The 15368-nt window shown below is 58.2% G+C and overlaps 2 protein-coding genes across 2 annotated transcripts in view; one reads left to right on the top strand and one right to left on the bottom strand.

Moving 5' to 3' along the window:
• Nucleotides 1-10942, top strand: part of UBALD1 (UBA like domain containing 1) — an 11461-nt gene extending 519 nt beyond the window's left edge. The window contains exons 2-3 of the mRNA XM_019805250.2: nucleotides 3152-3214; nucleotides 3553-10942. Coding sequence (XP_019660809.2) covers nucleotides 3152-3214; nucleotides 3553-3906 — 417 coding nt within the window. The 3' untranslated portion in view covers nucleotides 3907-10942. The remainder of the gene's footprint in view (nucleotides 1-3151; nucleotides 3215-3552) is intronic.
• Nucleotides 10943-11348: 406 nt separating this feature from the next.
• C10H16orf96 (chromosome 10 C16orf96 homolog) overlaps nucleotides 11349-15368 on the bottom strand; it is a 43937-nt gene continuing 39917 nt past the window's right edge. The window contains exons 17-18 of the mRNA XM_019805251.2: nucleotides 12275-12355; nucleotides 11349-11566 (exon numbers count right to left, since the gene is read on the bottom strand). Coding sequence (XP_019660810.2) covers nucleotides 11349-11566; nucleotides 12275-12355 — 299 coding nt within the window. The remainder of the gene's footprint in view (nucleotides 11567-12274; nucleotides 12356-15368) is intronic.

Consider the following 15368-nt stretch of genomic DNA (forward strand, 5'->3'; position numbering starts at 1 on the left):
CGACGCCCGTGCGGGAGGGGCGGCCCGCCCCCGCCGGTGCCCCTAATCCCCGCCTCCCCCCGCGTCCCCGGGCGGTCGGGATGCGGGGACCCCCCTCTCTTTTGTTCGGGTAACGGCCAGGGCGGGGCGGCGCCGCGGCCCGGACGGACAGTCGGCGGGCGGCCGGAAGGAGGACGCCCCGGGCTGGGACCGCGCGCCGCCCCCACCTCAGTTGCTGAGGAGCAGGACAGGGTGCCCCGGGGCCAGCGGGTAGAGCTTCCCCGCTCAACTGGGTCTGAGGGTTTGCGTGCCCGGGGGGCAGCTCGGTGGCGCCTGTGTCCACGTACATGTGCATTTGTATTTACGCACGCGCCACGCTACGTGTGGGCATGTTAGCGTGTGTGTAAACACGCAGTCCACCCGGCGCGCGGGTGCGGGATTATGTGTTCCGTGTACGCACACGTCGCCGCTTTTTTTTTTTGGCCCACGCGTGTACACACACGAGTGTACCGGTGCCGTGTTGGAGCCCCACACTCTAGCTACGGGTGTGCATCCGTGCACCCCGCCCCAGAGGCGTGCCCAGGTGGCCGCCTCTGTGCTGGCGGGGAAATGTACCTGCACAGTGCACAGCGTGGTTTACATGGCTCAGTAGCTTTCAGTCAGCTGGGCAGGAGGTGGGGCTGGCCCAGTCAGGACCCCACCCACCAGGCCTCCCTGACCCATAGGGCACTAGTGCCCACGGCTTGTGCTGCCAAGAGGCCACCTGGCTTTGCCTAGCTCCACTGCCCCAGAAATAACCCAGGGTGGTATCTCGGAAAGAGGCCAGAGTCCTTGAGCTCCACCCCTCACAGGTGTAAGGTCACAGCCCAGCCAGTGTCTGTGCCCAGCCAGGGCCCAGGAGCCTGTTTTCCTAATGGGGAGCCATCCCAGGGAAGGTGGTCGGGTCTACTGAGGGGACAGTGAGCCAGGGGATTCCAGGGCTCCTTTCCTGAGAGTGGGATGGGGATCAGAATTCCAGCCCAAAGGTTTGGACAGCCTGGGGAAGCACTGGCCTGTCCAGCCTAGTGGGTCTTTGCTCACCAGCGTCTACCAGAGCTCTTAGGAGGGACTGCTCACCCCGTGTGGTCCTCACACCACGAGAGGGGAGGCTGCTCGCCCTGGGCAAGCCCCTTCCCTCCTCTGGCCTCAGTTTTCTCTGCACCTTCAGTGTGGGAGTTGACCTCTAGGAAGGGAATGGCCACTCCCTCACACACCCCCCCCCAGGGCCTGCAGCCCCACCCTGCAGGAAGCTCCCTAATCAGCCTGTTTGTCTCAAGGGCTAGATGTGGCAAAACTTGTAAAACCACATTCATGGCCGTTTGAGTCCACATCTGCATACATGGCTCCCTCCCTGCCTGGGGCTGGGCAGGCAGGTGTCTGGTGGGAAGCACTTTGTCCGTTTGGACTCTCAGCCCAGCACAGAGCCTGGTACCTGCTGGGCTGTCTCTCAGCATGGGTTGGTGCCACTCCATCACGGGGAATTAAAAATGTAGCTTGAGGATTGAAATGCCTGGGGAAAACTCCCCAAGAGGGCCAGGAGCTGCCTGCAGACTTGGTACCTCTGGTGGCCCCTGGGGGAGGAGCCGTATGCTCTGGGCTCCCTAAGTCTCCGTTTCACATCTGTAAAATGGAGGATATGGATACTAGGGAGATTCACTTAAGGTGAAAATGGGGTGCGGGCCCCCCAACTGTAGGTCCTTGCATGAAAGTGAGTGAGAGGTTCCTTAGGGCTACCCCTCCCCCTCTGGTAGCCTCCCCCGCAGGCTCACAGGCTGAGGGTTGACCCAGCCAAAGGCCTTGTTTTTGATTCAGGTGTTAATGAGGACAGGCGGCTGCAGGGGGAGGGGGACCTGTGTGTTTTAAGTGGTGGTGCTTTAAGGCAGCAGAAGGTTCTCCCTGGAATCCTCACTCTGGTGGCCTTTGGATCTACTATTGGGAAGGAATGGTTTGGGTGTGTCCCCTGGGGCTCCCAGGTGGGATGGAGTCCTGAGGAGGTGCTTAACCCCAGCCCGTTCCCACACCCTGTTTGGGGACACTGGGGTAGGACATCTCCAGCAGGGAATTCCCAGAAAAATTCATTTGAATATAAAAAAATAACAAAATCCCAGGGCAGGCCCTGGGAGCCAGCTTGGTCTGGCTGTGCTGGGGGGAGGGGCGGCAGGCAAGGGATTGGGCTGGGCTGTTGTTTGGGGAGCAGGAAGCCTAAAAGGGTGGCGATGGAGGGCAGCTGGGGCTGGGCCTGTGACTTGGCAGGGCCAGGCAGACCCTTCACACACTCCCTCACCCAGCAAGAGCGGTTGGCTCCCTTATTTTCCTCAACACCCCTCCTGCAGGCCCCTTGCCAGGACAGACCAAATGCAGCACCTCCCTCAGGGGCTCCTGGAGCCCCCTCTTGCCAGTCCCCTGTGGCCTCCAGATGAGCTTGTGTGATACAGGCCTGCGCTCTGCCTCCTTTCCCACTCCCCTTCTCACCACCCTGGGTGCAGACCCCTTTCTCCCATCCTCCTGCTCTGCACTTTAAGAACATTCCAAGGGAGGCTTGGGTGAGTGGGACAACGAGCGGAAAACCCAGACCAACCTATGTAATTCTGGCTTTGCGAACTGGAACATGGATCTTACGTTATTGCAGCCAGGGAGGGGAATCTAGAAACCACCCAGTTCAGTCTCCTTATGGTGCAGTTGGGGAAACTGAGGTCCAGATCATGGCAGGCTCCTGTGGCCAGCCAAGGAGAGGGGCAGGCAGGTCTTAGACTTAACATCTGGGAGTCTTTGCTGTGGCCACTCAGAGTTGGTGACGGTCAGGCTACAATCTCAATCAAAGGCTGGTGTCCGCTAAAGGCCTTTCCCTGTGAGACCGGGAGAGGGTGCTGCCTGCCCCCTTCCTGAGGTCACAGTGACCACATCAGGTGAGTTCGAGCTGAGGCAGGCAGCGTTGTGAGCATCTTTACCCCCCTCCAGACCTGCCTGGGAGCCTGTGGTGCCTCCTTGGGGGGTGGCAGGCGTCAAGTGGTGACAGGCACGCTCCTTCCACTCACTTCTCCCACTCGGTAGCCAGGCCCAGGGCCGCTCCAAGCGCCAGAGATTCTGGAAACAAGGACCTGAGGATAATGAAATCTGGGCCTTCTTTCCACAGACGGCCCTCAGCGCCTTTTTCCAGGAGACCAACATCCCCTACAGCCACCACCACCACCAGATGGTAAGTGTCCCTGCAGCCCCAGGGGTGGCGATAGGGGATGCTCCTGGTTCAGGGCAGGGAAGCGTCGCTTCTCCGAGGAAGCTCAGTGGCTCTCTGCTGTGGAGGGTCCTCTTCGGAGACTGCCCGTGGGTCTGGTGGGCCAGCCCATCGCAGCTGCACCTTCCCTCTGTGAGCCCTGAGCTAGTGGACTGTCTCACGGAGCCAGGATGCAGCCAGGGAAGAGGCACAGAAGCTCCCAACAGTGGCTGAGTGTGGGTCTCCTCCTAGGAGTCAGCGGGAGGCCAGTGCCCCTCCCAGAAAGGGGTGCTCACCCCACCCTCTCTGTTTTCCCCCCACAGATGTGCACTCCTGCCAACACCCCCGCCACGCCCCCCAACTTCCCTGATGCCCTCACCATGTTTTCCCGTCTCAAGGCTTCCGAGAGCTTTCACGGTGGTGGCAGTGGCAGCCCAATGGCCGCCACGGCCACGTCCCCCCCGCCACACTTCCCCCACGCTGCCACCGGCAGCTTCGCGGCACCCAACTGGCCGACTGCGGCCTCGCCTCCAGGGGGGCCACAGCACCACCAGCCGCAGCAGCCGCCCATGTGGACTCCGGCCCCCCCCTCCCCAGCGTCAGACTGGCCACCCTTGGCCCCCCAACAGGCCGCTTCAGAACCGAGGGCCCACCCTGCGATGGAGGCCGAGAGATAAGGGAGGCCCCTCCCCCCTCCCGGAGGCCAGGACCCTGTGGGGCGGGGGAGAGGATGTCTCCGCGGGCCCCCTTCACCCTCCTCTGTCTGCACCCCCATTCCCCGGAGCCCTGGAGGGGAGAGACTGGACCCTGGTGCCAGCACACAGGCTGCCCGCGCACAAACATGGAAGCGCGGGCACGGGGCACCCACCTTGCATGGATTTGGTTCAGAGTCGTCTTGGTGCTGGTAGACAGAACTTCAGAGAACAAGCAGCCTTCGCCACAGGACTTGCTCGCCCTGCCCCACCCCAGGGGGCTGCGGAGAATCGCCACAGCAGCGGAGACTTGGCTGGCTCCTGCCTTGGAGCTCCTTGGGGGCCAGCAGGCCTAGATCCCCACCCTCGGGAATGCAGAGCCTTCTCCGCATGTGTGTGTGTAGCTGTGTCTGTATTTATATGTATGTCGCTCTTCAAGAAGCAACCTAGTTTGTGGGGCAGCTGGACTTTGCATGTTAGAGTGAGCCCCCAAGCCCCTTGCCCGCCACCCCTCCCCCCAGGGCCCTGCTCCTTTCTCTTACCCCTTTGCCAGCCACCCTTGCTGTTCCCTGCAGAGAAAAGAATGGTGGGAAACTCCAGGACTCTTCCCACCCATTCCCCGGCGCCTGCCTGCTGGGGCTGCCTGCATGCCCCCCCCAGAGCCCAGGGGCACCTCACACCCTTTCCCTTCCCCCTTTTAACAACAGAGGAGAGTTCAAACCACCACCAGGCTCTGTGGTCTTGCCTCGCATCCTGAGCTTTGCTTCCCACTGGCTCCATGTGAAGAGGCAGGGCACTGACAGCCCAGAGCAGAGGGTACCCCACAGTCCCTCCTGGCTTCATGGGGCTCCTGTCTGCTGCTGTGTTTTTCAACCACAACATGGCTCTGGAACCTTTCTGCCCGTCCAAGGCTCATCCCATGAAGTTGGTTCCTGGCCTGTGTTCCCAGAATCCCTGCCTCCTACCCATCCTGCCCCCCCTTTGTCCAGCTGGACTGATCCTGACCTCCAGGGCTAACAACTGCCTTCCGGTTTGCTTGGGTTTCATATAGGACCTTCCTTAGTGTCTTAGGGTCCCAATGGGTGGCTGCAGGCTGGACTCTCCAAGCCCAACCTCCAGCAAACATGCCAGTAGGGCAGGGCCCTCCCCCTGGGGAGGTGCATATCTTCTATGCAGAGCTAGTAGGGGCTCATGACAGGAACAGGACGAGCCCAGGGCAGAGTCCAACCTGCAGCTCAAACCTTTGGTCACGAAGGAGACTGGCAACCTAGGAGGGAGAGACAGGATCCCAGCCGCTCCCAAGCTAGGTTGGAGCAGACACCTGCTCTTACCCCCCGGGAGACACCAGGGTTGCTCCGCTCTTTGCAAACCACCCCCCCACTGGCTGCCCTTGCTGGGGGAGGGGCTTCCTGGGGCAGCCTCAGCCTTGCACCCCTTATGAGGGGCTGGGTTTTGGGGAAGGAGGGAGGTCAAGGTCTCTGCCCAACCTTCAGTACAGGCAGACCTCACTCTAACTTAGGATAGCCCACCCGGCACCTGCCTGGCACCCTGGTCTGCGGATGGCACCTCGGTTGGAGAGTTTCTTCTATTTCAGAAGGTCTCCTGCTTGACTGACATCTCTGTGCTCCCCACTGGCAGTCCTGCCTTTGCTCCTAGGGAGGGGCTGGGCCTTGTGACGAGGATGCTCCTGTTTCAGGTGTTCCCTGAGCCACTACCTGCCTTCCCCAGCTTTGTCTCCACCCTGCTGGACCCTGGACAGGCTCAGGGGACGACTCTGCTCTGTGGCTGTTACTGAAGACTGACCACTGGGCCCCCGCTCCAGCTGTTTCTTCTGTCCTGGAATCGTGTCCTCACCTTGAAACCTACCCTTCCAGCAGCCTCTCTGGCCCTCCTCTGGGAAGAGGGCCAGAGAAGGAGCACAGCTCTGTGAGGGGTTCTTGTGGAGAGAGGAGGGGAGGGAGGGATGGGGCAGAGTAAGGGTGAGGGTGTCTTGGGCCTCCTGAATCCTCACCACAGCCTTCTGATGGGAGGAAATGCTCAGGTAACTGCCACACACACACACCCCCAAGGGGCAGGAGAAATGTAGAGGCAAGTACGTGTGTGTGGGTTGTCCCGGTGAGCAGATGACGATAGTGTGTGTGTCAGAGATAGGAGACCGGGCACCATCAAGCATGTGTGCTCCTGGAGGCGGAGGCTCAACCTGGGGCAGGCCAGCAGGGGGGCTGCAAATGAACCACAGTCCTGCTCCTCAGAGTTCTGTTAGAGATGTAGGACCTCGAGCTCACCCTCAGAGGTGTCCCTACACATCTCTCCTGAGTGCTGATCTGTGGGGAGGTGCACTTCTGTGTCTGGGGGCTGTCATGGGCTGGCCTGGAGGTCTCAGGTGGTCACATCAGGCTGGAAAGGACTTGAGGGTCCTGTAGGTCCTGGTTTTCCAGCCTGGGCACTGGACATTTGGAGCTGGATTACTGTCTGCCATGGGGCGTCCTGGCCCCCACCCACTAGATGCCGGTAGTGTCCCCCAGTTGTGACAGCCAGAAGTATCTGTAGACACGGCAAAATGTCCCCTGAACCCGGGCTTCCCATAGTTGGCTGCACAGCAGAGCCTCTGGGGAGCTCCGTAAAAAGACAAACCACAGACTCCCAGATCCCATGGCATCGGAGTCCCCGGGGAGAAGGCCTGACAGTGTTTTAAACATTCTGCAGGATATTGATCAGCTTCGGAATAAAAACCACTTAATCATACACCTTGAAAGGGTGAACTTCAGAGAACACCAACTCGATGTCAAAGCTGTTACTCAAACAGCTCCCAGGTGATTGAGAGGCAGGAGCCACCAGACTCATGACCCCAAACTTATAGGGCATAAGTGTCCCCCCTGGGTGCTTGAGGCAGCTGCGCTGGAGGAGGACCCAGGAATCTGATTTTTCATCAGTGCCCCAAGCAAGGAGGGGGCAGAGAGCAGGGCCAGACCTGGGGCCTCCCAAACTTCTCCGCAAATGCAGAGGCCCTGCCGGGTGTGCTGGGAGCCCATGGTCTGAGCATCTCACGGGCAGAGGAAAGGCTGCAAAACTGGGCCAAACTCGTGAGGGAGCCAGAGCTGGGAACAGAGACCTCGGAACCCTCCTCAACTTCCCCAGGGCTGGAAGCTCAGACGCAAAGCTGAAGGAGTCAGTAACCATCTATTACATGTTCCAGTGTAAACTGGATGAAAAGCAAAGGTGCTGGTGCAGGAACAGAAGGGAACAGACGCAGCCATCCTCCGCGGTCCTTCATCTCAGTGCCTCCTGGGAAACCGGCCTTGGTACCTCAAAGCCCAGCTTCTTCTGGGCATGGTCACCCCCCCAACTCCCTGCCAGACTTGAGCTCAAGTGACCGTTTCCAAAGGTCTGCTCTAAACACCACGCGCACCCATGGCGTTGCTTGAAAGGACGATTTGAGCTTTGACTGCCTCGTTTCTGAAGAGTGGACGTGGCAGTATGTGGGATGAAGGTCTGGCTTACCCAGGTGACAGGCAGTGGGTGTGTCTTTCCAGTCTGCCGTTAAAACACCTGGGCATGCAGACTTAGGGGTTTGCAACTCCTCGTGCCCTGACGCGTGCTGCTTGGCTTGCAAGATGTTCCATGTCTTTCTGAATGGCCTGCCAACATTTTAAAATCCGGAGAGTTTGCACGAAAAGTCTCACTTCTGGCTTACCTTGGACATTTGTAACAGCTGGCTGAAGCAGACCGTCACAGTGGGGACACAGCCAGCCCGCCCCTAGTCAGCCAGTCCACTCCACTGGCCACAGACGTGTGTCCAATTCCTGTCTCCAGATTGGTTGGAGTCTGGAGGGGACCTTGCTTTTCACCAGGAAGAGCTTCGCAAGTAAAAGGCCTACTCTGTGGGGCGGAGGGGGCACCTGGTGCATGAATGGAGACTCTCAAACGCTTTCTGTGGGCAGGCAGGGCTCCTCCTTCAGACAGCTTTCAAAAGAGAAGGGCTTGTTCTCCAAGATTCTCTCCGATGAAGGGGACACTCCCAGGGGCGCTGCTGAGGGTCCCCAGAGTTTTTCCAGGGCTCTCTGAGAACACATTGTGGCCGTGGCACAAAACCACGCTGTCCCCAAGGCTGGCCCCCAAACCCGGCGGTGGGTGGGGCCGGCATGGCTCTGGAAGTCTCTGAGGGGCTTTTATAGCAGGACTCCTCTGAGGACAGATGGGAGCTTTGAGTCTGGTTACTTCCTGGGGTCAGTGTTGGGGAGGCTGCCTGGGCTGGACAAAAGGAGATCTTTTGAGGCAAGGCTCTTTCCAATTCCTGCATTTGGAAAGGCCTCCGGTTGCTTAGCCGCAGCTTCTGTTTGGGCAATATATGTGTTTCAGATGCGTCTCAGAACAACTCCACTCTTGTAGGGGTGGGGGCGCTGGGTCCTCTCAGACCCATTTCCAGGATGGCCGAGGTGCGGGGAGTCTGTGGGAGGAGTTCTGCTCTGCGATCCGAGGCCATTTCTCCTGTCTTAGGCGACAACAGCTACACATACTGCTGGGGGGGCGGGTTCCTGTGGATCCTGGTGAAGTCATGAGCAAGGGAGGCCTTTCTCTGGTGGCTGTGTGTGTGTGTGCTGGTTCTCTACCCCGAGCCCCCAAGCCCATGGAAAGTTAGGGGTCAGGCCAGGGAGACAGAGTGTGCTGATTTCGTGTCTGCAAGAGGTCCCTGCATGGAAGGCCCACTTCCAGCACCTCAACTTCCCTCTTGGGTGACTTGCTCTGGGTACTGGCAGTGCATTTTTCCCAACGTCGATCCTCTTGTGTGGTATTCACATTGCTGTCATTGGTTGTTGGTACCTTAGAGTTAAGGAGTTCATGGTCTTTGAAAGGGAGAAATGGCCCTCTGACCTGCATCACTGGGTTGTGGGGCCATATGTGGGGGTGCAGGGTGGTCACCTCTCAGCATCTCCATTCCAGCAGCCCCTCAAAGCAGGACCCTCTGCTTGGTGAGAGGCATCTCTCTCTCCTTCCTACCCAGCTCATCTGTGCAGCCCTCCACCGGGCCAGCTCACATGCCTCCCTCCCCACATGACCGATTCGTCCTCCTCACTCCCAGGCAGACCGGGACAGGTGGTCATCTTACCCTCTGTCCAGCCTGGCACTGCCGCCACGTCGCAGGCCAGGAGCCATGTCCCCCTGGCAGGAGAGAAGGCTGGACCCAGGGCCTCCTCAAATTTACCCCACTGCTGACCCCATCCCAGTTCTGTCTGCTCCCCTAAGCACCTTTCCCTGCTGGGATGGGGTGGGCTGCCCTCCTGAGGCACCTGTCTGGGGGTCGGTGCAGCACCTCCCTCCCAGCGTCCTGCAGGCCCCACCCTCTGGGGGTGGAATCTGGAGGGGCGAGGATTCTGTGTGCAGCTCCCATCTGGGACCAGGCCAAAGGCCAGCTTGTTCCCCCAAAACCTCTACGGGGGACAGGACTGTTGTCTTCTGCTCTTGCTCCTGACTGGCTGCTGGTGGGTGTCCCCACCTTCCTAAACACTGAGGAGCCTGTCGAAATGTAAATGGTTACATAGTGACCTACCTGGGCCTCATTCCTCTATGCCTGGACTGCAGGAACCAACTCAACTGGTTGGATTCCCTTTGTAAGACTGAAAAATGGCTGGGAAGGCAGCTTTGAGGAGCGAGTGGGGATGGATAAGAGGGTCTGAGAATCGAGCCTGGGTGTGTGTGAGTGCCCAAGTCAGGGCTGCAGGGGACAAGCCTGGCATGGGATGCTTTGCCTGAGCCCGGGCCACACCTCCCTTTCCTGCTATGGGAGGTGTTGGCAGTTGGGGCCCTCATACCCATGTATGGCACGCAAGGAGGACAGCTCCTGACCGGGGGCTGGATGGAGAGCTGAGGCCTTCTTGAGCAAACCTGGGCAGGTCACACCACCACCCCTGCCCTCAGACCCCCTATCTTCCCAGAATAAAGGGCTGAGGCACCTCGGGACACTTTGCCATGGTGGAAAATGTAGCAGAGGCCAGAAGGTTTGCTGTTGATTCTCTACTGGGACTTAGCCACGGTGGTTCTGGCTGGTGGCTCTGAGACACTGACCCCGGGGTGGGGGCCTGAGTAGGAACCAACAGGTCCACTCACCCACATGGGGCAGGCAAGGCCACCCTCCAAAGGGCACCAGGCCAGTCACCCTCATCCACAGTCAAAAAAGTGAAAGATTTTATTCTGGGGAGAAGTTGCCAAAAATACTCATCTGTGATACAGGTGTGGGTACGGGGTCCAGGACTGCACCAGCCAGCTCCCCCTAAGGCATCTTGAACAGGTAAGTCGCCTGGGTCAGGAAAGGCTTGGCCTCATTTAGACACAGTCCTTGGAGAAAGAAAAGAGAAGTCAGGGTCTGGGAGTGGTCATGGATGAGGAGCTGGGGAAGGGTACACAGTGTTCCCAGACTCTGATGGCTGCCAGCCCGGGGATCCTCCCCCATGCCAGCTCCCTGGCTCCCCCCATGGTGGACCCCCTTACCCACCTGGCAGTCCTGGGGGCCTCTAGTGGATGTTGGGGGTAAGGTCATGGCCCAAAACCACACAGAGGGAAATTTTTTTTAGACTTTGTGTAATGTGGTAGACATGTCAGAAGTACAAAAAGCATAGAGGACACAACTAGGCAGAGTCAGGGAGTGGAAAGGAAGAGGGAGAGAAACTGATGGAGAAGGAGGGAGGAACAAGCCGCCTTAAAGGAAGAAATCAAGCCAAGCGTGCACGGTGGCAGTTGCCCAGTCAATGGCCAGATCAGGACATTACGACCTCCTGGTCTGCTCTTTGTTCCAAGTGCATGGGCAGTTAGCATAAGAACCAGAAGGACGTCACACAGGCGTGCGGGATTCCAGCCCTCGGTGGGAGAAAGCAGTCCCGGAATATTCCAGGGCTGCTGCTCCCAGTTCCTCATGGATTGGCCAAAAAAGTAAATATAAACAATCAGGTTTTAAAAATATCCAATTCATAACCATAATTACTAGTGGGAATAATCAACATGAAATAAAAGGATGCACACAGTAAAATTTGGTTCCCGTGAGAAAATTGGTCTTGTTAGAAATAATGCGCCCCAAAGAAAACGTCCGTGGGCAGTAGTTGTAACTGGAACTGATTCTGATAGAGTTATTTCAGCAAAATAAAAAGGAAAGTGTTTTTAAAAGCACATTAGCTGTTGTATTGAAAATTGGTCAAGGAATTGGCTTAGTGGAAAATTCAATCTAGAAAGCTGTGCACTCCACAGAGTGTAGGGTAAGGAGGACTGTGTTGTGTGGATTTATATGCAGAGTTAAAATAGCCACTGAGTCTAAATGAGTCCCTTATGGAGGCCCCTCCCCCACGTCCAGGGCCCCTGCACCCTCCTCAGGCCAGGCTCAGGGCCCAGTCTCTGTGGGCAGGGGAGAAGAGAGGCAGTAGGGGAGCAGGATGCAGGGCTCACGGATTGGTGGGCTCCTCGGAGGGCTGCATGCCGGCTCGGGATTCGAGGTGCAGAGGCCCTGGGTGCCGGGCGGGCCCTGGGGCCTGCTGGGGGTCCCGCAGGGATGGCGTCAGTGGCGGGAGCAGTGGCAGGGGCGGCAGCGATGGAGGCCGAGCTGGCATCGTAGGCGGGGGGCCTGAGGCACCGGAGCGCACGCTTGTTTGGGGGCGCAGGGCTGGGAGGGGCAGGAAAGTCGGTGATGTGTCCCAGGAACATGCCCGGGGGAGGTTGGCCAGATGGGGTCATACCCACTAAGGAGCCGAGCCTTCCAGCCTGGAAGTGGTTTCCCACAGCTCACCCAGTCCCAGGCACCCTAAACTTCCCCGGGGGGGGTGACCCCAGATAAATGACACCAGAAACGGAGGCTGATCCGGACATGGACCTGGAGTCCAGGATCAGGGGTGCTGTGCCCCAGCTCCACACTGTCAACCGGGAGAACAGGGCTGAGGACTGCATGGGCTAACAAGGGAGAAAGTGCTTCGGACACCGTCAGGCACACGCAGATGCCTGGTGCATGATGAGAGGAATCCGAGGAGTCCCCCCCAGCCCGGCTCGTGGGGCCCCAGGCAGAGAGGCCCAGGAGAATGAATGCACTCCTTGTACCACCCCTGCAGCTAGCTAGACACCTGCAGACAGATATCGGGCCTCAACCCCTGGGATGGCACCCCTGAAGGGTAAACTAGGAGCCCAGGTTGGCTGGAGGCCATGGCCAGGTAGCGGGGTGCTGGGTGGGGGACACTCAAGGGGCCGTCTTGGGCCCTGGCATAGAGCAGGTGAGAGACGCATGAGGTGGGGCAGGAGAGCCCCAGGCTGGGACTGGGGGGCACCAGAGATCCTGCCAGAATCCCTGCTGGGCCAGGGAGTTAGGGGGGCAGGTACTCACGGGGGTAGATGGAACCATAAAAGGTACTCGGGCGCTCACGATCATACAGGTTTCGAGTTGGGGGGTGTGGCATCTTCACAGCTTCACGGAAAAGAGAGGGGAAGAGACAGGACCAGTGAAGGCTCTTACAGAGTTCCGTCCCTGCCCAATCCTGCCAAGGCCCTTTCCTGTGCCCCAGACCATCCCGGCTTGCTCCACACACCTGCTGCTCAGGCCCTGCGGGAGCCTCCTCTTCCTTCCTTCCCGAGTCTACAGTTTCTCAGGGCAGAGATACTCCCACTGGGGCCAGGCCACTATCGTGCCCCTGCCCCCACCTTCCCGTCCCTCATCCTGCGTGTGAATTTTTTTATTTTTGAAGTAAAATTCACATACCACAAAATTAGCCATTTATTTATTTATTTTTAAGATTTTATTTATTTTATTTTATTTGGCAGAGAGACGGAGGAGCACAAGCAGGGGGAGCGGCAGAGAGAAAGGGAGAAGCAGACCCCCTGCTGAGCAAGGAGCCTGCTGCTCGCTCCCAGGACCCCCGGATCATGACCTGAGCTGAAGGCAGACGCTTAATGGGCTTAAAAAATTTTTTTAAGTAATCTTTATGCCCAACATGGAGCTCGCACAACCCCGACATCGAGTCATGCTCCACCAACTGAGCCAGCCGGGCACCCCACAAAATCAACCATTTAAGCGAAAAATTAATTCAGTGACATGAAGTTCATTCACAGTGACGTGCCACCACCACCTCTACCTAATTCTAGAACATTTCATGCCCCCCAGGAAAACCCTGTGCCCACGAAGGACTCACTCCCCGTCCTCCTCCTCCCCCAGCCCCTGGCGGCCAGGACTCTGCTTTCTGCGGCGCCTGGGTGGCTCAGCCTTCGGCTCAGGGCGTAATCCCGGAGTCCTGGGATCGAGCCCCGCATCGGGCTCCCTGCTCGGCGAGAAGCCTGCTTCTCCCTCTCCCACTCCCCCTGCTTGTGTTCCCTCTCTCGCTGTCTCTCTCTGTCAAATAAATAAATAAAATCTTTAAAAAAAAAAAAGAGGAACCTGCTTTCTGTCTCTGCAGTGTGCCTGTTCCGGACCGTTCACAGACCGGGCACAGTATTTGGCCTCTTGGGTATGGCTCCGTCCTTCACTTTTGAACCCAAGGCATCCCCTTCTCCGCGTCCAGCCAAGGATCTCCATGACTGGCCATCCAGACCAAAGGCTGCACGAGAAGAGCTGGGACCGTGGCGGGGGGATGGTGGCATGAGAGTGAAGATGCCCGTGAGGGCCCAGACCTGCCCCTCAGGATGAGTTATAGGGGCACCAAGCTCCTTCCATGAAGGACACGGGATTGTTCCTTGTGCCCAGAGACTGTGTCCTTCCCTCAGTGTCCTGACAATTCCCGCTTCGAATGTCCTTTCTTACAAGAGTCCTTTAGCTCAACAGGGACCTCCTCCGTGGTCATCCTCTCCCTCACTCCCATGTTTCACCTTATGCACCGAATTATTTATGTATATCTTATGGTCCCTCATGGCGTAAAAACTCTAAGGGGGCAGTAACTTTATTTTGTCCACGTCGGGTCTCCTCCGTGGTATCTAAAACACGTGGCACCAATTAGGGCTTGGGAATGACAAGCTGAGTGACCAGGGCTGTGTGCATCTCCCTTTTAAGGAAGAACTCACTGTTCAGCTGCAGGAGCAAAGGGAGCCCACGGCCTCCACCTTTTGGCACCTCAGGGGCTGTTAGCAGCTCTGGCCAAGGAGGGGAGCACAGGGCCTGGCCAAGGGCTGGGGAGTGTTTGTTCAGGAGCTCCCCAAGGGGCAGGCCTGGACCCAGTCAGGTCTGCTTACTATCTGAGGGTCTCTGCTTGCTCATCCCTTTCCTCCCCCTCTCTGTTAACCACCCCCACCTCAAACCTCTTGCGTTCCTAACTCTGTCTCGAGGTCTGCATCAACTGTTCCTTGAGCCTGAACTAAGAACTGACTCCAGTATGCTTCATGGGTTCTGCGTAGGAACTAATGCCCAGCTGAGGGGTATTCCCTGGCCCCCCGCTGTAATCACCAGTTGGCACCTGGCTCCTTCCACAGGTCTGATGCAGGACCAGCCAACCAGCTGACCATGAGACTGTCTCACGGCTTCCCTGCCAGCTAAGGGATGTGGGCCCAGGGCACAGGTGCAAAATCAAGACCCAGTGAGGCTTGGAAACCCAGCTCTGACCCAACATTCTCCTTGAGGTCCCACTGATGCCTCGGGCTCTATAGGTCAGAACACAAACTCAACTCCTGACCTGGACACCTGGTCCTCCCAGGCCCTCCTCTGCGGCTTTCCCACCTCTGCAGAAGCCAGAAGCCGAGAAGCTGGGAGGCTCTCAACAGGGAGGGACCCTAAGCGCTGGCAGATGAGAAAGGTTCCCTAGGGCTTTGAGGCAGGCACACAGCACGGGCAGAGGCCCAGAGGTGGGAGATAGCCAGGCTCACTGACAGAGCAAACAGTTCTGAGATGCTGGAGGGAGGGGCAGACAGGGGACAAGCCCGTCCCCTCTTCCCCAACTGGCCAAGGAGCCTGGACTCCGAAGGCCACGCCCCAGAGATGTCCCCGTCCTAACTCCTAAAACCTAGGATCTGGAATGACCCAGATGGCCCAACATAATCACAAGGCTCTGAAGAGGGAGGCCGGAGGGTCAGACTCAGAGAAGGGGAGGTGAGGACGGAAGTGAGGTCAGAGCGAGGACACATCTTGACCTGGAGGAAGGGGCCACAAGACAAAGAATGCAGGAGGCCCCTGGCAGGTGGAAACGGGGGGAAACAGAGTCTCCCCTAGAGCCTCAGACGGAACCGGCCCTGCTGACAGTTTGATTTTAGCTCTGTAAGACTCATTTCGGATTTCTGACCTCCAGAACTAAGATAAAATAAATTTGGGTCAAGCCCCTTGGTTTTCGCAAATTAGTCACAGCAGCCACAGGAAACTCTTATGGACAGGTTCTGAGCTGGGGAGGGTCCCGGTCGAGGTGTGTGCTTTAGGGAGTTCACGCAGAGCGGGTGAGATGGGCTGAGGCTGGCGCCCGCCCCTGCCAACTTCTCCTCTGTCCTACGCAAGCCCTGCCAACTTAGCC

This window comes from Ailuropoda melanoleuca, chromosome 10 (assembly GCF_002007445.2).
Source record: "Ailuropoda melanoleuca isolate Jingjing chromosome 10, ASM200744v2, whole genome shotgun sequence".
NCBI lineage: Eukaryota > Metazoa > Chordata > Mammalia > Carnivora > Ursidae > Ailuropoda > Ailuropoda melanoleuca.